This window comes from Rhizomucor pusillus, assembly GCF_041956525.1.
Source record: "Rhizomucor pusillus strain CBS 183.67 unplaced genomic scaffold VTP01scaffold_12, whole genome shotgun sequence".
Taxonomy (NCBI): Eukaryota; Fungi; Mucoromycota; class Mucoromycetes; order Mucorales; family Lichtheimiaceae; genus Rhizomucor; species Rhizomucor pusillus.
Window position 1 is genome coordinate 178,638 of NW_027192154.1, and position 20,500 is coordinate 199,137.

At 46.5% G+C, this 20,500-nt stretch overlaps 11 protein-coding genes across 11 annotated transcripts in view; 7 read left to right on the plus strand and 4 right to left on the minus strand.

Annotated features, from left to right (window-relative positions):
- VTP01DRAFT_2020 (uncharacterized protein) overlaps positions 1-198 on the minus strand; it is a gene marked incomplete at both ends in the record, with an annotated part of 1,653 nt that extends 1,455 nt beyond the window's left edge. Inside the window, one exon of the mRNA XM_069380436.1 lies at positions 187-198. Coding sequence (XP_069237523.1) covers positions 187-198 — 12 coding nt within the window. The remainder of the gene's footprint in view (positions 1-186) is intronic.
- Positions 199-311: 113 nt separating this feature from the next.
- VTP01DRAFT_2021 (uncharacterized protein) lies at positions 312-1,624 on the plus strand (the record flags this gene model as incomplete). Its single annotated transcript, XM_069380437.1, has 5 exons — positions 312-510; positions 578-724; positions 782-858; positions 932-1,073; positions 1,338-1,624. The coding sequence occupies 5 exons, from the start codon at positions 312-314 to the stop codon at positions 1,622-1,624; spliced, it is 852 nt and encodes a 283-aa protein (XP_069237524.1).
- Positions 1,625-1,950: 326 nt separating this feature from the next.
- Positions 1,951-2,617, plus strand: VTP01DRAFT_2022 (uncharacterized protein; the record flags this gene model as incomplete). Its single annotated transcript, XM_069380438.1, has 2 exons — positions 1,951-2,047; positions 2,502-2,617. The coding sequence occupies 2 exons, from the start codon at positions 1,951-1,953 to the stop codon at positions 2,615-2,617; spliced, it is 213 nt and encodes a 70-aa protein (XP_069237525.1).
- Positions 2,618-3,204: 587 nt separating this feature from the next.
- VTP01DRAFT_2023 (uncharacterized protein) lies at positions 3,205-4,419 on the plus strand (the record flags this gene model as incomplete). The annotated part of the gene is made up of 5 exons (XM_069380439.1): positions 3,205-3,437; positions 3,512-3,708; positions 3,774-3,856; positions 3,900-3,956; positions 4,036-4,419. 5 exons carry the CDS (start codon positions 3,205-3,207, stop codon positions 4,417-4,419), a joined length of 954 nt encoding a protein of 317 aa, XP_069237526.1.
- Positions 4,420-7,368: 2,949 nt separating this feature from the next.
- Positions 7,369-8,847, plus strand: VTP01DRAFT_2024 (uncharacterized protein; the record flags this gene model as incomplete). Its single annotated transcript, XM_069380440.1, has 1 exon — positions 7,369-8,847. The coding sequence occupies one exon, from the start codon at positions 7,369-7,371 to the stop codon at positions 8,845-8,847; it is 1,479 nt and encodes a 492-aa protein (XP_069237527.1).
- Positions 8,848-9,511: 664 nt separating this feature from the next.
- Positions 9,512-10,853, plus strand: VTP01DRAFT_2025 (uncharacterized protein; the record flags this gene model as incomplete). Its single annotated transcript, XM_069380441.1, has 3 exons — positions 9,512-9,674; positions 9,739-9,794; positions 9,858-10,853. 3 exons carry the CDS (start codon positions 9,512-9,514, stop codon positions 10,851-10,853), a joined length of 1,215 nt encoding a protein of 404 aa, XP_069237528.1.
- Positions 10,854-11,566: 713 nt separating this feature from the next.
- On the minus strand, positions 11,567-12,005 carry VTP01DRAFT_2026 (uncharacterized protein; the record flags this gene model as incomplete). The annotated part of the gene is made up of 3 exons (XM_069380442.1): positions 11,567-11,602; positions 11,660-11,932; positions 12,003-12,005. The coding sequence occupies 3 exons, from the start codon at positions 12,003-12,005 to the stop codon at positions 11,567-11,569; spliced, it is 312 nt and encodes a 103-aa protein (XP_069237529.1).
- Positions 12,006-13,241: 1,236 nt separating this feature from the next.
- Positions 13,242-13,887, minus strand: VTP01DRAFT_2027 (uncharacterized protein; the record flags this gene model as incomplete). Its single annotated transcript, XM_069380443.1, has 3 exons — positions 13,242-13,589; positions 13,651-13,716; positions 13,789-13,887. 3 exons carry the CDS (start codon positions 13,885-13,887, stop codon positions 13,242-13,244), a joined length of 513 nt encoding a protein of 170 aa, XP_069237530.1.
- Positions 13,888-14,871: 984 nt separating this feature from the next.
- On the plus strand, positions 14,872-15,483 carry VTP01DRAFT_2028 (uncharacterized protein; the record flags this gene model as incomplete). Its single annotated transcript, XM_069380444.1, has 3 exons — positions 14,872-15,049; positions 15,218-15,318; positions 15,373-15,483. 3 exons carry the CDS (start codon positions 14,872-14,874, stop codon positions 15,481-15,483), a joined length of 390 nt encoding a protein of 129 aa, XP_069237531.1.
- A 605-nt stretch (positions 15,484-16,088) lies between these two features.
- Positions 16,089-17,192, plus strand: VTP01DRAFT_2029 (uncharacterized protein; the record flags this gene model as incomplete). Its single annotated transcript, XM_069380445.1, has 1 exon — positions 16,089-17,192. The coding sequence occupies one exon, from the start codon at positions 16,089-16,091 to the stop codon at positions 17,190-17,192; it is 1,104 nt and encodes a 367-aa protein (XP_069237532.1).
- A 322-nt stretch (positions 17,193-17,514) lies between these two features.
- Positions 17,515-20,316, minus strand: VTP01DRAFT_2030 (uncharacterized protein; the record flags this gene model as incomplete). The annotated part of the gene is made up of 3 exons (XM_069380447.1): positions 17,515-19,026; positions 19,090-19,392; positions 19,486-20,316. 3 exons carry the CDS (start codon positions 20,314-20,316, stop codon positions 17,515-17,517), a joined length of 2,646 nt encoding a protein of 881 aa, XP_069237533.1.
- Positions 20,317-20,500: the final 184 nt, after the last annotated feature.

Genomic DNA, 20,500 nt, shown 5'->3' on the forward strand with positions numbered 1-20,500 from the left:
CGAACGCGAGAACAACGGCTCTTGCGATTCGCAAGATTCTTTGGCGAGATCCAATATAAAATTTAGTCCCAAGCTATAAGTAAGGCGTGAAACTATGCACGTACACTGTTTCCGGGAAGTAAAGTTGCACCTGGCGGAAATCAATGTCGCACTCTTCTAAGAAGGAATGTCGCCACGCTGACAAACCAGATGTCGCATTTCCAGGATGTGTTGTCGCACAAGCCTTGGCGTATTTTGGGATATATAACAGTGCGCCTGTGCTTCGTCCTCGGATTTTCTTCTCTTATCCCAAATACACTGAGACATTTATCATGATGAGTATTCAATTTTTGTATGAAGATGGAAAAGACGCTGTTGTCGACGAGTATGGCAGGCCCGAGCCTATGGATTATATCGTTGATGAAGAGCAGTATCGTCTTGAAACATTGAGCTCTTATACACAGTATTTGTCTATATTGCCTCAACAAGAAGACAACGAGACTGAGGCCATCCATGCATATAGAAGACAATGTAAAGGCTGACACTGATGTTACAATGAGAGAAGCATCAACGAAGCGTAATTATACGCTCTACACAGATCAAGACAAAGTGAGGTTCTTCAAGCTGTTTTTCGAGAAGTGTCTGAGCGCTTCTGCCGCGGCAAAGCAGTTGGGAATCCACGCTCGTACGGCACAAAGGTGGGCCAAACAGTACGAGAGAGACCCTGATAGCATCTTCGAGAAACGTAGGAAGACTGGTCGCCCGCATCTTCTCAATGAGGAGCACAAAAAAGTTATTCTAGAGTGCTTTGATGAGAACCCGTCAGCCGTCTTGGAACAGGTGATGGAGCAACTGAGGCAAGCGTTTACAGGACACAAAGTATCCAAAAGCACTGTGTATGATTTTGTGAGAAAACATTGCAATCTGTCTCTCAGAAAAAGCTCAGTTTCAGCCTGTAGACCGGAATAACGAAGAAAAGATCCAAGAACGCCTGGATTGGATTCGAAAATGGGAGAAAACCGACATGGGCTTTACGAGAAACTGTGTCTTTCTTGACGAATCTGCCTTTCATATCAACATGAAACGTAGTGTTGGTCAAAGAAAGGCTCACCCGCAGTAGTCAAAGTGCCCAAAACACAAACACGGGCACAGACAACTACTATCTTGGGCGCGCTTTCTGCTGCAGGTTTGATTAAATGCAGCCTGAAGCGTCCCAACCACCAGCCAATAAAAAGAGAAAGCGAGGAGTTGACGTTGGGCGTGTGAGTAAAGGGACGGTTACAGGGCATTATATTAGCTTTCTGAAGGCTACAATGGATGAAATGGACCAGTATCCGCACATGAAGGGCATTATCTAGTCATGGATAATACCCCTATCCATACTTCTGAAGATATAGCGAAGTATATCACGTCCCATGGCTATCGTTGTGCTTATTTGCCTTCATATTCTCCTGAACTCAATCCAATCGAGCAACTCTGGTCAGTTGTTAAGAGTAAAGTAAAACGCAACAAGCTCCTGGAAAAGGAGACGTTGATGATGAGGATCAGCGAAGCTTCCAATAGCTTAAAGTTGAGTGACTTCGAAGGCTTTGTTTGGCATTCTCACAAATGTTTGGATAAATGTCGCAACAAACAAGAGCTCTGAAGATCTTTTCAAGGTATATTTTATATCCATGCATGGGAGTTAAAGTAACGTTGGTAGGATGCCGGATCATTTTTGATTCATCGGGTGGGGTATTGTTGAAAATGTCAGGTTTTGCTATGCGTCGACGTCGTTGGATGGCAAGGGCTGCGTGACATGGATGCGGTCAGGTCGCTTTTTGTTCTCATCTATAATACGAATACATTGTGTTAGTTACGCTTTTAACATGCATAAAGAGCATTCGATTTTTTTTAACTTTGTATCACAGATCATAAAAATAAGTGAGTTTTATCTTGTTTACGCGTATCCACTTTGCTATGCCTTTACCAATGATCAGGTATGACTATCAAGCCAATGCGACAGCAATGTTTGTGGTCATTGTATTCGCAAGAGATGGCGTGATCCGCGAGAGTATCTACGAACATGGTAAGTGTATCTGTGCATTTTGCAGAGGGAATGCCGACAGAAGACGCCAGCGATCCCATCATTATTTGCCGCAACTTTTTTTTCCAAGATGATCTTTGAGCGCATCTAGCAAATCTATGTAGCACATGTATATAGTAGCCCGTTTTCTTCAATCATGTTACCCAAACTATAACACTTTACAATCCGGCCTTTTTTCACGTTTGATACAATGATGACCGTAATTTTTTTGTACTTTGCAATTTTGGTGAGAACAGACGTAAAAGGGGCACTAAATTTGGGATATGTGCATTGAGAAAAACTGGGAATTACGTATACAGCAAGTCAAGGGGGCAGATCTTGAGGGACAAAGTGCAGTATACAACGAATCGAGGATGAGTACAACACAGGATACAGAAGCAACTAAGTATAAAATAGGTCAAGAATGACGACATATCATTCGTTTGAATGCTGACAGGTGGAACCGGAGGTAAACTGTCACAATTGTCCTCGCAAGATCTTCTAGTTTTGGTCAGAGGGCATAAGGGATACGGCATCCATCCACTTGACGTCCATTTCAACATTGGTCGGTAGGCAAAGATGTCACGGCAAAGATATTTGGCAATGGTGGAAAATTGGGAAGGGGTTGGTACATAAAATTCGTCAAAAAGGAGCTTGGGCCATCGTTTCCCAACCATCCCTTGCGAACTTCGGAAAAAAAGCGGCGGTCATTCCAAAGAGCTTACCGATATGCAAGAACGTAGCACTTGGGAGAACAAAAGACAGTATTGATCCTTGGAGCCACGGCCCATGGTTTGGTTGTTGTGAAGAAGAAAACACATGGGGCGCTATTGTCAGCGGTTTGGGAAACCGGTCGAATCTCCAAGGCATCAAGCTGACCAGAGGCATATACCACTACAACAATGTGTCCCAAAGGCATATGCAGTTCTATTGTCAGGCCGTCTTCATACCCGGCGTCAAGTCAGTTCGAGATGAGGCCATGAAAAAAGGAAAGAAATGTGCGGAAAAAGGGAAGGAAAAATTACGATCTTGTTATGGTCTTGCTGATAGGGGTTTGAGATCATGAATTTTCAAGTTACGTCGTTGTTCCTTGATCCTTTTTCTCTTTGTTTGTTTACGTTTGCTTCCATCCTTCCCTCCCACTCCCACCTGCGTTAAATATGGATATCAACAGCAGCTACCGCCATCAGTACAATGGGAATGACAAGCACCTTTTATTCTTTGCCCAAACGAACCTCAAGGACTGGGATTTTCAACACTTCGAAGATCATTTCAAAAATACGCGCAATCCCCCTTCGAAAGAGACACTTGTATCTTCCTACCGGCGATCCCTCAACCGTATCCACGACCATCCTTCTACGCCGGAAAGCGTCAAGACAGAAATAAAAAGCATGTTGGGCAAGGTAAACAATGATATGGGCTAGAGGAACGACCCGCGTCACCGTTTCTTCGTCTTTTTTGTACTAGGTCGACAAGGCCGCCCTGTCGCAAAGCAGCCTCCTCGTCAACCACGTATCACATCCACCAAGGGGATGATTCGTTCGCGCTTGTCAATTACGGCAACAATGCATCTATTTCCACTACGAAGAAAGGTACCCATGATACCACCACCGCAGAACAACGCGCGGAGGATGATCAACGCCTATCTACCCTTGGCAAGCGACGTAAGTTTTCCTTTTTGCGCGCGCACGTATGTGCTGTTAGAGCTCATACTTTCGTGAAAAAATAGGTTCTGATAATCGGTCCCATGACAAGCCTCCATTTACCACTGATCAGGACACGGATGCCCCGTCCTTGCGACATGCCCAGATGGTAAAGAAAATATTTGACTCGCTGGCGCCTGATGACCCCGCAGCCATCGGTCTCACCCACCGAATTTCGGAAGGCCGTGTATGAAGCTGGCGTCAAAGTCGTAAGTGCCCACACAAAAGCGAAAAACAAACCAGTGGGGTTATCTATGGCCATGGACTGACGCGCGATCCTTTTTCTAGCTGAACAAGCAGTGGTATCTCCCGGATGCGAGCAAATTGCGGCAGCTCATGAACGGCTTCACAGCACCCGGCACGCCTGGCCAACAGTTGGATGTCATGTCGGCCAATCTTATCATGACGATCAACTTGCGTGTTATTCACCAAGTCAACGCATTGAAGCTGTCCTTGTCATGCGTTGTCGACACCGTGAATACCCTAGTAGAAAAGGTGTTCCGCCATCATATCACCAACAGCGACTTTTGGGATCGGATTGAGCAAGTCAATGTCGCCTTGGGCGACGGCATGCCACCAGCGACCAAGAAGCTTTACGATGAAATGATTGCCCTGGGCACGAAAATGTCGCCCCATACCAAGCAGGTGTACCAAGACACCATCAAGGAATAAGGACTGTCAGTTGCGGAGGCCAAACGATTGTACGTGGACTTGATTGCCAAAGAAAAAGTGGCTCTGTTGGAATCGGGCTACGCAGAGCGCTTGCAAGTGTTGGATATTCTTGAACTTGTGGCCAAGCATTGCCTGATTGACCCTGCCACCGTCCCTGATGACAACGACAGTAGTGAACTCGCTTGTTACCGAAGAGTACCAAAGTCCTGGATGAAGTGCTGGATGGCACCTTGTTGCACACCTTGGACGGCGAACCCTCATGCAAAGCCAGTAAATCGATTGCCAAAATCCATAAAAAAGTGTTTGGTTCAAGCATCCCGCTGAACAAGGGCTTTGGGCGCCGCATCGACCTTATTCTGGCCACTGAAGATGAAGAATTGTCGACGAGCGAATGGAAAAGGTTGAAGGTATCGACGCGCAAGTCGCTGGTTCAACAGGCCAAGAATATCCGCATGAATAAGGCCATCCTCTCCTATCTCTTGGGCCTTCCCATTGACGATGAACTTGTGGACAATGTATTCACTGTGGGTATGGACTTTACAGGTCCGATGGGCTACATGTTTGTCGTCAAACACGTTGAAGATGTTTATGTGTCTCGCCATCTCTCGACGCTTGTCATGCCGACTTATCTTCATGAGCTGCCATCATTTATTGACACCTTGGATCGCTTGTATGCTTGGCGCCACCACCACATCCATCTCCAGGACATTGTTTTACCAGCTATCCGAAAACGCAACCAACGAGACCCAGGGAGCCAAGAATGCGCCAAATGGTATATTTTCGCTTGGTCACGCCCATCAATCCGAAATGATCAAACCTACTACCTGTTCCGAGCTATTTTTCAGAGCTGTGCCAATTGTAATTTAGGATTATGTGCAATATATTTCCCGTTGTTGTGCCAAAATGAAAAAAAGGACCCGATTCATTTCCACCACGTTGCCCAATTTCAGCACTATGGCACAAATTTGTCAAGGCAGCTCAATTTGGATTGCGCAGCCACACGACATCCATTTTTGGGAAATGCGAATCTGACTTTTTAAGAAAATGAATTTATGGAAAGGGTGTAATCACTGCGTCATATGACTACTAGAATGCTTGGACAATGTAAGGGGGCTACGCTGTTATGCTGCCATGAAATGATGATGACTAAAAAAGAAGCGTACTTCTCCTTATCATTTAGCATTTAGAAAACGTATGATCATTATCATCTTCGATAGGCAACAGATTTATGTAGTGTCAACAGTAACCATCATTTGTTTACTGTGTTTCCTGTTCTTTGGAAATCGGACCAGTGATACAGATATGCGCAAACTGTCTCATTGGCTGAGACGACTGGCAGCATCAGCAGTGTAGTGGGCGGGAAAAATAAACGACGACGGTCATCACAGAAACCTAATCTATATTTCGAGGGACCTCGGCCTATCAGCGAAGAAGATCGCGGTGGTTGGATCACTCTCCAACTCCTGTGACTGAACATTGTAACATCGCATACGCATACCTAGAGGAAGACAATATTCTTATGCATTGTGCTCAGTTCGCAACACGATCAAAGCCAATCGACGCCCTAAACGACAGGACCCAGAAGTCTGGGCTGCCAATCCTCGCTGTAGCCTTTCCGCATATATCCTCAGCTTTTATGTTCGGTTGCAAAACTGCATTATACACGGTAAAGCAAAGGCGTCTGCAGCCATGGTAACGATCTTCCCAGCTCGCTTATATATCCAACAGCTCCTTTGCTTCAAGAAGCAGAATGTCTCCAGGAACTTCGTTGATGGATCAACAACGCTTCCTTAGAGGCGAATATATCCTTGTCCATCGCTCAGTTTGATCTGAAGACATACCTGCAGTCAGAACGACTGTTCAGCGACTTGGCTAAGCCCTCTTTTTTTGTATATTTAGTGCTTTTCCCGCCTTAATCGCCCTCGCTGTGACATGCGCGGACATACAAAATAATGCTTTTTCTGCAGACATTGACGGTCCCTTGCAATCATTATGTAGACCGAAAATATTTCGAGGACTTTCACTTATTTTCCTGGATAATTTTCGCTGAACACAGAAGAAGGTCAAAAAGCATATGCCTTCCTTGGCCTAATGAGAGAAATATCAATACCAGCAGGGGAGAAACCGGCGCCCTTTTTTTCAAATGAGCCATTTCTTGTGAAGCTGCAAAACTCCGAAGAAACTGTATAGTGATGGTGAGCGTGCAACAAGTAGGGAGGTTTTTTGCTTTTATTTTTTTTTGCAAGTTGCAAACAAGCCTCGCCGAACAAACAAGTTTGTCGCGAGGTGACGGGGGGAGGAAGGGTGAGCCAATTTGAGCAATTTTAACTGATTGATTTGGTTTTTTAGCGTTGGTTGTCAAGAAGGGTCCCAGCATCAAGTCGTATCTGATGGTGCTGGCGCTGGGCTGATGATGATGGAGTGATATCTCGAGGTGAGATAGCTATCAACGGAGGACGGATGGCTCATGAAGAGAGTGATATATGTGGGACTAGGCCATTCAAGGGCTTCAATTCCCGCGGAATCAGCAATCTTATCTATTATTGCGAATTTTCATTGGCTTGTACGCATTTCGCGCACGCCTTACACCTTATCAGGATGCTAATCAATCCAATCAGATTTCGCTCGCTCCCGAACGACATGATAAAAAAAGTCGTTGGCTGTTTTGGGATCGTCTCTTCTCTTCCATTTTTCTGCACTTTTGCTACGTTTCTCTTTACTTTTTTCTTCTTTTTCTTTTTCCTTCCCACTTTATTCTACAAAAACACACACACAGAGATACATACAAGAGGAACCCGCTTTCTGTCTGGTACGCTCCACCTAAGAGTTTGTATATGTATCGTTTACCTGTTGTGTCTAATAAAGAACGGCAGATATACATATATTATAAAAAGACAAAAAAACAACAACTTTTACTCAGTCCACCCAAAACCTTTTTTTTAATCCACCATGACGGTCAAGTCTCCCTTTTACAACAAGCCTTCGACCGCGACCAGTGTGGATTCGTGCCACAAATGCCCTTTAGAACCCGCAACAGAAACTCAGGACTCGACTGCAGTACCGGCTTCTGTATTTGAAAAAGTCCAGCCCCAGCGCGCTGGCGTCGAGCAACCGCAAGTCACGGGCCCTTCCAGCAGCAACAACCAACAACAACCCGTTGCTGAGCCGTGCAGCTCCAGTGCTGCGAGAACGGACATTGGAAATGCGTCTGTCACTTCGTGCTCGAACTGTGGTACGACCACTACCCCACTCTGGAGACGCTCTCCTCAGGGCGAAACCATCTGCAATGCCTGCGGCCTCTACTTGAAGGCTCGCAACACCACTCGTCCACCTTGGTTGAAGCGCAACACTACCAAGCGACCTACGCCCTCGGCTCCCGTCGCCTTGGCTCCTGCGCCTCCCGCAGCTGTGACGACCCGATGCATTGCACCCAAACCATCGAATCCATGCGACAAGTGCACTGGTATCTGCGAATGCCACCGACCCGTGCTTTCCTGCGCCAACTGCAACACTACCACTACGCCTCTCTGGCGCCGTGATGAACAGGGAAACACTATCTGCAACGCCTGCGGTCTCTACTTTAAGCTTCACAACGTCCACCGACCTGTCACGATGAAGCGATCCACTATCAAGCGCCGCAAGCGAGTTTCGACCTTTTCCAACTTTGCTTCTTCTGCATTGTCCCAGAGTGGTTACACTTCATCTGATTATAGCGACAGCAGCGAACGACGCAAGCGCAAGATCAACCACGCCGACATTCGTCCCAGCAAGCGTGTTGAGTTGCCTCTTCTCGCGGCTAAAGTCCCTATCCGCCCACTCTTGCCCAACGTTCGCTTGCCACCAAACAACAACAATGCTGTCGCCGAAAACGTGCCTCCATTGAACGCTGTTGAACCCGATGCTTTCCAGAAGCATATTCCCACGCAACTTCCTTCGCCGCCGATGAAGCCTGCATGCGGTAAATCGTCCGACATTGCTCGTTTGCTGAATCCTAGCAACGATGACGACAACGTCAAGGAATCGCGATCGCTGCCTTCGATCTCGTTGCCGAGCTTGCCGTCGCCTCCGCTTTCGGCCCACGAGATGCCTCCATTGATCAAAGATCACCAGCAACAAAAACCTTCGTCGACCGTTGCTGCAGCCGCTGCATTGGCTACCGTCTCCGCGCTTTTGAATCCGACCGCCAACCCTCAGCGAACTCAGCAAATGCTCGAAGCGCATCGCTGCGAACTCCAGCGTGAGGTTACAAACCTGACATCCATGTTGTCGCGCACGACAGCCATGTTGCAGAATCTCGATCAAGTCATGGCCGTTACCGCCAAGGAAGAACCTAAAGATGAAGGTGTTACCAACGCACTTGCCTCGCTCTTTGCACTTGCAACTGCAGCTACCAATGCACACCGTCATCCTCTTGACACTCGTGTCTAATGAACAGAGTTGTTCATATGCCATGATTTTTTGTTTTTCTTTCTGATGGCGATCTAACTCTTTTTCCAATATGGTATGCTTTTCCTCCAACCCCCAACCCCCCATGAGTGCTGGGTGTTGTATGGCACTTTTACTTTTTTCGACAATAAAGGGAGCTTATACTGAATAAGACAAGTGACCCAAAATGACAAAGAACGCGAGGGGATTGCATGTGAAATCCACCGTGCCTTGCAACACAGTCCCGTGGGGAAGTCGGAGGTTACCGGGACGACGGTAGCTGCTTGGGCCACAACAGGTGAAAAGTATGAGATGTCCTGCTTTTAGTAAATGAAGTGTGAGCCCCCGTGGTAGTGGTGGTGACGATGACGATGCACGCCACCGTGGGATTTGTGTGTGCCTCTGCATTTTGCTTTGACTATCAGCATTGTTGCAATTCCGTGAAACGCCCCCGCGTCTGAAATAAAGAGAAAAAAGAGATTGCAATATCTGCTGACCGACGAAAAATTGAACGTGGATGATAATTATGCATTTGTAAAGACAATTCGACCGACTTGAGAAAACCAGACTCAAACTGATCTCGTTTTCAATTTTTTTTCTTTCTTTCTCTTTCTTTCCTCTCTCTCTCTCTTTCTTTCTCTTGCTTCTCACTTTATTTTTTCTTGGCATGTTGGAGCATCAAGAGGATTACGATCCTAGACACAAGGCATCAAGTATCACGAGTACATGTACAAATAGCAGTGCACCTTCCTTCTACTCTGGGCGTGATTCTGCTTCGAGTGTTTGCGAAGATATCGATTCGCCCTCGCTCCAAGCTGCCAATTTTGAAGGTAAGGACATGGGAATTTATTTCCTCCACATTCAACAGGGCAAGGAAAGCTGATAAGTTTGTAGAGTTCCAATATGAGGGAACAAATCAATTATTGGATACGTTCTTTGACCTCGACAAGGTAAATCCTTCTTTTTATCTAATTTTTTCTTGCTGCGATAAATCACTCACTGCTGAGTTGTAGGACAATCACGAGCTAGCAGTACCGCCCGTTGTCGAGCCTGTCTTTTTGCACTCATCCAACCTTCAGCTCTCGAATTTGCAAGAGCAGCAGTTAGATAAAGCTCTTGTTTCTCGAAAACGGCGTGCGTCTGAAACATCCAATTTAACAACTGATACGGCCAGAGCTACCGCTGCTGCTGCTTCCACGCCCACGGCTACAACGACAGCGTCGTTATTATCGAATAGCGCCGCGAAACGATCACGCGATTTGTTAACAGAAGAAGAACGTCGTGCAAATCACATTGCTTCCGAGCAGAAACGTCGCAATACCATCCGCACCGGGTTCAAAGACTTGACGGACATTATCCCCACGCTCAAAAATATCAACAATTCAAAGAGCACCATCCTGTTCAAGGCTGCAGAGTACATTAAGCACCTTGAGAAGCGCAACCGCGGTTTGCGCGATAAGCTCATATCGCTGCAGCTACGCCTCGAGGTTGAAACACGGCTTGGACGGTCCTTCCTACGACGACATTCAACTAGCATGAACCACCAGCACCCACAGCAGCAGCACCACCGCAACCATCCTTTCCACCATCCCTCGCACGTCTGTTCACCCTCGCCTTCTTGCTCTACTCCTGTTCCTTCTTCTTCTTCCTCCAGTTCATCGTCCACTTTGAACCACGCTCTGACGCCGGAAGCGTACGCCGCCTTGATGGCGCATCGAAAGCAGCAAAAGCATTTAGAACTGCTCCAGGAACACCTCCGGTTGCAGCAGGAACTGCTCGCCGCGCAGCACAAGTTACCGCCGCATTACTTCTCTTCCGCTATCGTCATGCCTGCCGAGGACAAGCCATCTTCGTCGCCGTGCACACTGATGAATGCCCCGAGTTTGAACATCCCTGCTGACGAAGACTTCAACAGGGAGTCCGTTGGAAGAGAACGGCTCTTGAGTTTTGGAAAATTGAAGCATCTATACCCTGCATCTTCTTCCTCTTCCTCTTCTTCTAGGCATTAAATCCTTCTTTGCTCTTCCACGTTAACTTTACGCTTTACGACTCGCGTCATACTTTTCTCCTCTCCCCACCGTTTACTTCATGTCTACTTATCACCTTGCTCTCCCGCGTTTCCTTCTTCTTCCCAACATTGCAGCATATTTTGTACGCTTACCTGTCTCTACTACCTCCTTTTTCTTTTCCCACAAAAATTCTATGATAAAACTTTCTATGCCACAGAAAAAAAAGCAATAAATAAATGCAAAAGAAAAAAGATATAGGTTTACCGCCTGCCAACCAATCTGCGCCTTAACGGTTGCTACTTTCCATGGAAGAGGATCTCAACAAAACACCAAGTAGAATTTACCTGTGTGTAGTCAATAGTGCATAATGTATTTATTATGATTTTCACGGAGAAGACCAAGGAGTGATAACAGAAAAGGGAAGGAAACGCGATATTACTAGCTTTGGCGGCTTTTACATCGATGCTTCAGAAACTGTATCAGACAACAAAGACTTGGTGTATTGCGTGTAAGACTTGTTATTTTCGTCAATCCATCTCCGTCAATGGGTTCTCCAGTGCATGTACGAAGGACCTAGAATGCAACACGGCATCTTTATTATGCTATTACTGTATGTGAATCGTTGCGCTTGATCAGTATCCTTGATATGAACAACGATCATAGACCGTTCTCTGAAGACTTGCGGTTTACATAGTTCGGGACTTCTCCCGATGTCATCTACGCTTAAGCTTAGCAACCTCGTCCGTCACCTATATGAATCACCCTTGTTTGATCAGTATCCTTGATAGTATATATAGTAAGCAAACACGGCTCTCTGGTGTATCGCCGGCTCCGGATGCAGGTGCAGCAAGGACTCCAATAGCCGTTGCTACTAAGAGCAGGAATAGATTTGCAGTTACAAAAAATTTCATGCCTGCTTTCGCGAAAACAACTGCTGGTGTGCGGTGTGGGATTTCTTGTCTTTTGATCAGTGCTGAAATAGACTGCACCGACGCTTCTGTGTCGCTGCAATCTGCAAAGAATGGTTCGTACAGGATAACTGCATATTGACCCTGCCTTTTTGGCTGCTGCTTGGCGCTCTACGTAGCTCACACGCACTTCAGTGTCTGCTGCTGAGAGTGTTGCATAATACCGAGTCATCGAACGTACCATTGGGTACTCGGGAACATAAGGCTTTTGCAAAGTTTACTAACTAGTCTAATAACATCTCGAGAGGGGAATGGCAAAAGGTATGCATACGCAGAACGATTCAAACAACTAGATTATATTGTGAAAATCTCCATTGTATATCTATTTATATACGTGTCCGGTAACTCTAGAGCAGGCATATGTGTACATTTTTCTGAAGGACGTATCGAGACTTCTGAAGTCGAGATCTGTGTAATAGATATTTACTACCATTTTTGCCCGTTGCATTCAAATGCATATATTATGACTATGAAGGAAAAGACCGAATAGAGATTATAGAAAACCAAGGGGAAAACGTACGTTAGTATTAGGTATTTCACGTAGATGCTATGTAAACGGATATGAAGACCGCTTGGAATTTCCAGGTAATTGTATTGGATTCGGACTATACTGCACATTTCTGTTACCCACGCCAAGCATGCCTGTCAGCTATGTATATCGTCCACACTGGATCAGTATCCATACCGATCATACACCGTTCTCTGGTGAATTCCGACTCACCGTATTCCCAAGATCGGGTCTCGATAAAGATGCAGCAAGGATTCCAGTAGTTGTCAAGAGCAGGAATACGCTTGCAATCTTGACAAATTTCATGTTATTCTAGTTTGGTTTCCTGAAAACAGTTGGTGCGGCGGCACTGGGGTCCTGTTCACATTTTCTTGAGTTCCTTTAAATGCTGCGCAACCAGCTAGAGGAGTCTCTACCTCGCGCAGTCTGCAAGGATGCTTCGTACGGGGATCTAACTGCACATTGACCCTTCTTCCTTCTTGCTTAGTGCTTATTAATTCCTTCATACTCTCAGTAGTTGCTACGAATGCAAATTACATAGCTAGTTAGAGTCGAGCATACCATTGGATATTCATAAGTATAAAGCTGATGAGTTTGTGATAATGCATGGGGGGCGGAGCGGGCAAAAGATCATATGCATATGCATGATCTATCGAAGGTACGTATAAAGTAAGCAGAGGAGGCGCAGAATGATTCTAGCAGCTACAATCTGAGACCAAGCTGACAGAAAACACTCTCGTCATACATGTCCACATTTGCATACATGTAGTGCAAAAGTTATGTATATATTGAATCGAGCTGTGGAAATATACATTGATTTGATCACAAGGGTTTTACTCGAACAATCGCATGCAGCATTTATTGTAATAGAAACCAAGCAAGATATATAATAGATCATTACTACTACTTTTCTTATGACTGGTGCAGAACGAGCTTGGCGATAAGGCGAACAAGTTCTCGAAGAATGTCTTGAACTTGGGAGTCGCCAAGGATCTTTTCAACGAGTGAGTCCAAATCCAGGCCGCCGTTTGAACCAAGGAGATCTTTCAGTAGATCCTGGACGACTTCAACGAGTTCTGCAACAGTTTCGAGGAGGTCTCCGAGCAAGGATACGACGTCGCTGACGATGGATGTCAACTCAGGAACGATGGATTCGATGGTGTCAGGCAACTCCTTGAGCAGCTTGACCAAGAGTTCAACCGGGTTCTTTTCGTCTAAAAGTCCTTTGTCGAGATCTTCAACGGCGTTGAGGATGTTACCCTAGGTAGCAAAAATATATAAGTTCACTCTCCACTGCTGCGGTCTGCTTCGCAAAACTTACATTGTCTTCATCCAGAGGAGCAACTGCTGCTTCTTGGGACTGCGGTTCGGCAACTGCCTTGTCAGACTTTTTGTTGCAATGAATCGTCAAAATCAGTATCATATCCTTCTATAACTATTGATAAATTTTACAACTTACTGCTTTCTCAACAGCGTTCTTGTCTGCGGGTGCAGCAAGAACGATGCCGAAGATAGCTGCCAAGAGCAGGAAAAAGCTTGCAATCTTGAAAAATTTCATCCTTCGCGATAAATGAGTTGTTGATGTGTATGCTCGGTCGAATCCTGCTGAACCGTCGTCCTTTTATAATGCACATTGCTCTTTGTGTCGCGTAACCTTAAGGATGGGTTGTTGTTCGGGGTCAAGGCAGTGCATCGCAGCACCCTTCCATCTCTCTCCCTATCTGCGGCTTTTTGATCCCTTTACTGTCCCTGCCATCGCAGCAAAAAATAGTACTGTAAATATTGTTTTCGAAACTTCCATTGGATCGTCTGCTGCAGCAGCAGCAACAACAAAGCGGTGAATAAAGACTGTTGCTGCTTCCAAGTCAGATAACGAAAGGGGGAAGGGAGAAGGAGCGGGAAGGAGATAGTCTAGTGGCAAACTGTATATGCACGGTATTCTGGAGGGAAATATAGGGAGGCCAAGGAAAAAAGAAAGGCAGTCAGTCAACAGATGCATATACACTCTGAATAAATCCATATGCTTAAAAAAAGCTTTTTTTCTTCATTTATGTTCACAGACGCGACCGATGTTCTGTATACAATCATTTAACATTTGAAATTACTCAAAAGCTTGATCTGAAAATGTATATCTGATCTTTCCGTCCATAGGTGGTCCCTTGATCACTTAGGAGTCGAGCAGTAACCTTTACTCCCTAAGCGGAGTCCCCTCTAGAACGCATAACCAATATGTTGATATGTTGTTACGAATTCCCGAAATCTATTCAGCACGTACTCATCCTACCGCGATATGTATCGAAAATTCTTTGGGAGTATACACCGTCTGTACTCGTTTCAACCATGTTTCCAGAACTCAATGACTTTGTGCATAGTTAAAGGGATCATATGTAATCGGTCTATAGCATTATCATTCGGCACGAAAATACTCGCTTGGTTACAAGTATACAAACGATCGTCGGATGTTTGTCTTGGTTTAAACGAAGATTTACAGGGCTTGTTGGGATCTCCAGGGGTCAACTGTTTCTCGTATATACTCAGTAAAATGCATCCAGGATTCAAAGTGGAAGATAGGCACAAGAAGGATGTCAGCCCCGACTTGGGTTTTTGCAGCATCCATCCCGTAAATGATGATAGAGCAGATATTTCATCGTATGAAGTCTACAAGATACTGTACTTCACTCCCAAGCTGAAGACAGATACAGCGAGATATGGCACTTTTGGTATGCCGCGCCCGGAAAATAGATGACATTGGAACATTAGCAGCAGAGCTCGTTTCGAACAACGACGGGGACTCGAGAGAGTGTATTCTCCTAAGGACATCATGTGTTTGTAAGGAGTGGTCCCGGAAACTTTGAACTTATACCGCCATTCCACGAGGTTTCCGAAAGGCGGACTCCGTCCCGGCCTTGTTTGGCGCCATCCATGGTGGGGTAACAACCCGCACCGACCCAGCATCCCAAAGCTGCTGGCCGCCCATGAAGGAAGTAAGGTTAATATGCAAAAGATTCTCGTAGACTGAAAGCACAGCATTGATGGGTGGTAGCTAGCCAAGGCAGGCACGAACCTTGGCGCTGGCTCGCTCAGGAAGATCACACCATCGACGGTGGCGGCAGTTCCAATATGGTCGAACATCAATCCTGGATACAGTTCTTAGCCAAGTGGTCTTTTCAAAGGGGTTCCTTTGGTGATCATGTACCTACCTTTGACTTAAGGTCTTTTAGGCTATGGAGCATGGAATAATAACAGCACTTATTTCAACTAGCTCTTCAGTTTGTTTTTACTGTGTAACTTCTTTTCACGTCTGTAAACTTTTAAATTCAAGTGTTGAAACTAAGCAGCAGTACAAAGAATGCTGAATAAGATACGGAACATGTCCAAGCATAAACAGCAATCAGAAAACTCTTTTTTGTCTTGTCCGTGAGCTCTTCCAAGGTCGACTTCTACTCCTTTTGCGAAACAGCATCGTGAGCTGTTCTTTCTATGTTGCGACCGCTAAGCTTCCAGCCGTTACATTAAAACGCGAATGAAATGGCATTTGCAGAAAAAAAAAAAAAAAAGAGAGCACAGACCTCATCCAACAAAGTTGGGGGCGAAGGGTTTGGGGGGAGGGAGAGAGAGAGTTTCAAATTGCTCACTTTTTTCACCCACACGCGCGGTTGTCAAACAACGCCTCTCTTGAACCTTTTGTCCTTTTCAAAAGACCTGTGTGGGTTGTGTGTGTGTGTGAGAGAGAGACAGACGTAAAACGCACTACCAGTCATGGCGCCCACCAACGATGCAGCATCCACTTCAACGCAAGACGGGGAGGACGAGGTACCGCAAATCCTCGTGCGAACGTACCGACCGACCGATCGCGATCACGTCGATTTCATGTTTTACAGCACGTACTTTTCACTCGTTCCGGAAGGTGTCAAGCAAAAGTTGATGGCGCCGGCAACGTGGGTTATCGCTGTCGGCGTGTATGCATACCTGATGGCGATTGTGCCGGTGCTCTTGGCAGGTCTGGACGTGCCGAGCTGGAGCAGTCTCGCTCTAAAGATATTTTTGACGGTTGCGTGGACACTCGTTGGCTTCTCGGCGCTTTTTGTCTACACGGATCGGTTTGAACTCGTCGACCGCATTGAACACGTTCGCCAGAACGACTTGAGCGACCCGGAAATCTATTACCTCAACTATGAAAAGTATGAACGCATTGTAGATGACAACGACGGTGAAAAGGAGCAGGAAACTCCTTCATCATCATCTTCAGATAATAAGGAAAAGAACAAGAAGAAAAAGAAACGCGTTACTTTTGACAAGGATGCCAAACCTGCGACGGAACTCGTGCGTCAACTGAAACCAGAAAAGGATCGCACCAACTCGCATTTCTGGGTCGTTACCTTGAACAACACACCGGTTGGTATGGTGGGACTTGCAAGTTACAAAACGACCGTCTACGATAAACGCATTCCGATGGCGCCTGCGTGGAAACGCCTGGGACAATTCTTATGTGACCGATACAACTTGCCCGTGCCAGCATTGTTTGATACGTCCTATCAAGAACCGCGTGTGTTTGCTGCACCCGACGACGAGAAAATGGCCACGCTGCAGCGTCTCGCCGTCAAGTTGGAGTTCCAGCAATGTGGCCTGGGAGCTATCCTCATCACGCGAGCGCTTAACTGGGCCAACGAGCACCATATAGAGACGGTGCTGGCAGTAACCAACGAGTTGCAGGGCACGGCAGCCATGATTCTCAGAGACAAGTTTGGTTTCAAACGGATCAAGAAGGAACGAAAAGGATGGTTCGGGCAATATGAAATACATTGGGCTTGCAATGTCCAAGAATGGATCCAGTCACACCAACAGCAGCTGCAACAGCAATAACAGAAGTATAATAGATCAATACCCACCACCCACTGTCACATAACGTATCCTCCATTTTTGGTTTCTTTGTATTATATAAGACACGATCTTATTTTCCTTTTAGTTAACCGAAAAAAAGCATCATCTGTTTTACAAATCCCTGGTTGTATATATATGAGTGTGTGTGCGAGTGTGTGTATGTGTACGTTGTGTGGAAATGATTGAAAGTGTACGTGTATACGGGAAAGCATGTAAGGTAACAAGAACAAAAGGGGTTGGTTGGTGGATGCAGCGCATGAAGGAAATAATGATCTAGAAACGTGAATATAGATAGATGACTAACTCAGGTAACGAGGAAAATAACGGTATCGTCGTCGATCCAGTCAATGCCTTCAAAGTGGTGAGCATTGTCGAGGACCCACCGCGTATCCAAGAGAATATCATGTCTTGCAGGATCTATTTGGCTGTATGCAAATGCGGAGCGTGCCATGTGTGCCAGCGGAGCGAGCTGTGTTTTCACGTACTTTGCGTCGTCTGGGCTCAGTGATGCCAGTTGCTTTGCGTGTTTTTCAAGATGCGTTTTTACGGCGTGCGAGATGCGACCTCTGTTCTTTGCAGTGTAGTGCCACATATCCTTTGCAATGCCGGTGTTCTGGATGCCGCGTGAAAGCATGGTCCAGTAATGCAAGTGCAAAGTCTCGTACTGCAGGATGACTTTCCAGTCGATCGAGGACTTTTGAAAACGCGCTTGGATGGACGCATCCTGGTAAGGCTGTGTCCCGTCGCCGAGGAACTGCTTGCCGATGCGCATACGGCAGCGATTGGCTACGCGTAGAAACAGCCGCACGTCGTCGGTGAACGCGGCGAGCGCAGTAACTTGAAGGTCGTACAGGACTCCGCGGTGATCCGTCATCTGAGCGAGATGGATGCCTGTCGGCGAAGTCACCAGGTATTCCAGAACTTCAGCCATCACGGACTGGAGTTCCACATACTCCTTGTGTGTCAGAGCTTGCATCCGCCTGAGTAGCCTGATCGCATCCAACAGCGCAGTGATATCCGTCCTAGTTAAATCTGGGGTGCCCAAAATACGACGACTGCTATATTTGGGTACCACTCGCGGTACACGGCTGAGGCTGGGAAACGAGTATCCTTGGTCCGACAGAAAGTCCAGCAAGTGTGTATTGTCAGGTACCAACCGCGCTGAGCTGTATTCGTCTTGGTCCTCCACAGCATACTCGTTCAAAAAGTACACGCGCACCAAGTTGGCGGCCCAGCGGCTGTACTTGTCGTTGCCAAGGTAATAGTTGGCGAATGTCAAGGTCGTGACGTTCTGCGAGAGTGCACTCAGGTAATCAGCGGTATCTTCCTTGTCTCTCAAGATAATTGAAGGATCACTATTTTTCTCGTCCGTCAATGAATCAAACTCGTCTGTGACAGCCAGAGGTGCCAATCGTTGCTGCGTATCTTGCATGATTGTATCCGCACGTGATTGCAAAATATCCATGGCTGCCACGGCTTCTTTTTGTTTGCTCCAGTAAGCGTATCGCAGCTGGGCCATTTCCGTCTCATTGTAAAGGAACAGCCGGTCCTGTCGAAACGTCTGCCGCGCAATCGATTCATCCAAGCTATCGAGCGAAGACTGAATTGCCAAGAGTCGATTGAATGCGCGGATAGACGATGCCTCCTTTTTGCTCTCTTCCTGCTGAGGGTTGCCGGAAAACAGTCTGAAAACCCAACCGATGGTGCGGAAATTACCCTTATCTGGGCTGTACGATCGTTCCACCGGCTCCCAGGGGACTGTTGGTCGATTTAATCGTCGATTTTCCAATGCTCCTAATCGCCACAGTAACTCCAACTACCAAATTTGGATAAAATGTCAGACAAAACTGTAAACTTTACAAACCATCTTTAACTTTACCTTGCTACGCCGCCCGTAGCGCATATTCAGATTATACTCTTCAGTCGCATCGTATCGAAATATGATCTGTGGCTCCTCAGGCGTCTTTGGCCGTTCATCCAGATTGTTGAGCAGCACAGAGTTGTTGAGTAAACGTGTCATGGGCACGACAAAGTATTTGGTTTCATCGCCGTATCGATCGAGTTGCGCCTTGATTTCGTGGAATCCGTTGCGGCTCAAATAACAATTTCCGTCAAATGGCATGATCCACTTTGCGTTGGGTATGGATCGCCCATGCTCGATCGCCTTGTTCCGGCCTCCATTCTATATATACAGATTATTTATATTTTTAGCAACACGCGCGCACATAAACGCACAATCATTCAGCTAAAATGCACTGCTGCAGATAATACTTGCATTGTTCATTGCATAGAGATTCTTGTCGTGGTAGGTGTAATCGAGTGCACGCAGCTTGGATACCTTGGAGAAACGTCTGTAATCGTCCGAGTGCAAAAAGTCGGGTTCCGGGAAATCCTCCAGTCGAAAATCCAATTGCTGGTACTCCTCAACGACAAAGGGGACGCGAATGTATTCCATGTGATACGATTCGAGCAGCCGCACGATCGCACTCTCGAGACGCGGGTCCGATATACGGTTGAGAAGAAAGATCTTGCGAGTATCTGGAAATTCTGGCTCGTGTTCGAGTATAAAGTGCAGGTTGGACAGAGTCTGGCCCTCTTTGTGGCGCGGCGGAAGATCGTTGCCGATAATGCGATAGAGAATCAATTGCGTGCGCTCAGGTGCAAGCGGCGACGCTGAACGCCGCAGCGACGTATTGCTGGAGTAGTAATCCAAACTCTTAAAGTTGAAAATGGGTATATATCCAAATAGGAACAGCAAGAGTCCTACAGCTATCAGCAGCAGTTTGCACCACCGTGAACGTTGGCGGTACTTTAGCAGGCCAGGGTGTAAGAATCGTCTCGGTTCGAGCACCTTGTCCTTGACGGAAAAGTAGGAGGAAGTAGAATACTTGTCGCCGCCGCCGCCGCCGCGACGTGGAGGGTAGCCAAGATCGACCGAGATGTCGGGCATGTGCGAGTTGAAATTGCCCATTTTCCGTTGCTTAGTGTTGTAGTAGTCTGGTGGTGCGCAGTTGTTAACGGGAGATGTAGGCGAGAAATGGGAGTTGGTGGAGGAAGGCGGTCGAGTAGTAGTGTTTACTTCATGGCCGACAAAAGGTGGTAGCATGGCTCGCTCACCCTTTTATGTTGTTGCTGTGCAAAAAATAGTAATAAATGTGGAACAGCAAGGAGGAAGAGAGGGGGGACCAGCGCTCTTTTCCTTTTTTCTTAACCCTCGGATCGACCTCGCACACTACTCGGTTATTGGTACCTGCCGGAAACTGAAACAAACAAAAGCCCAGACGATCATC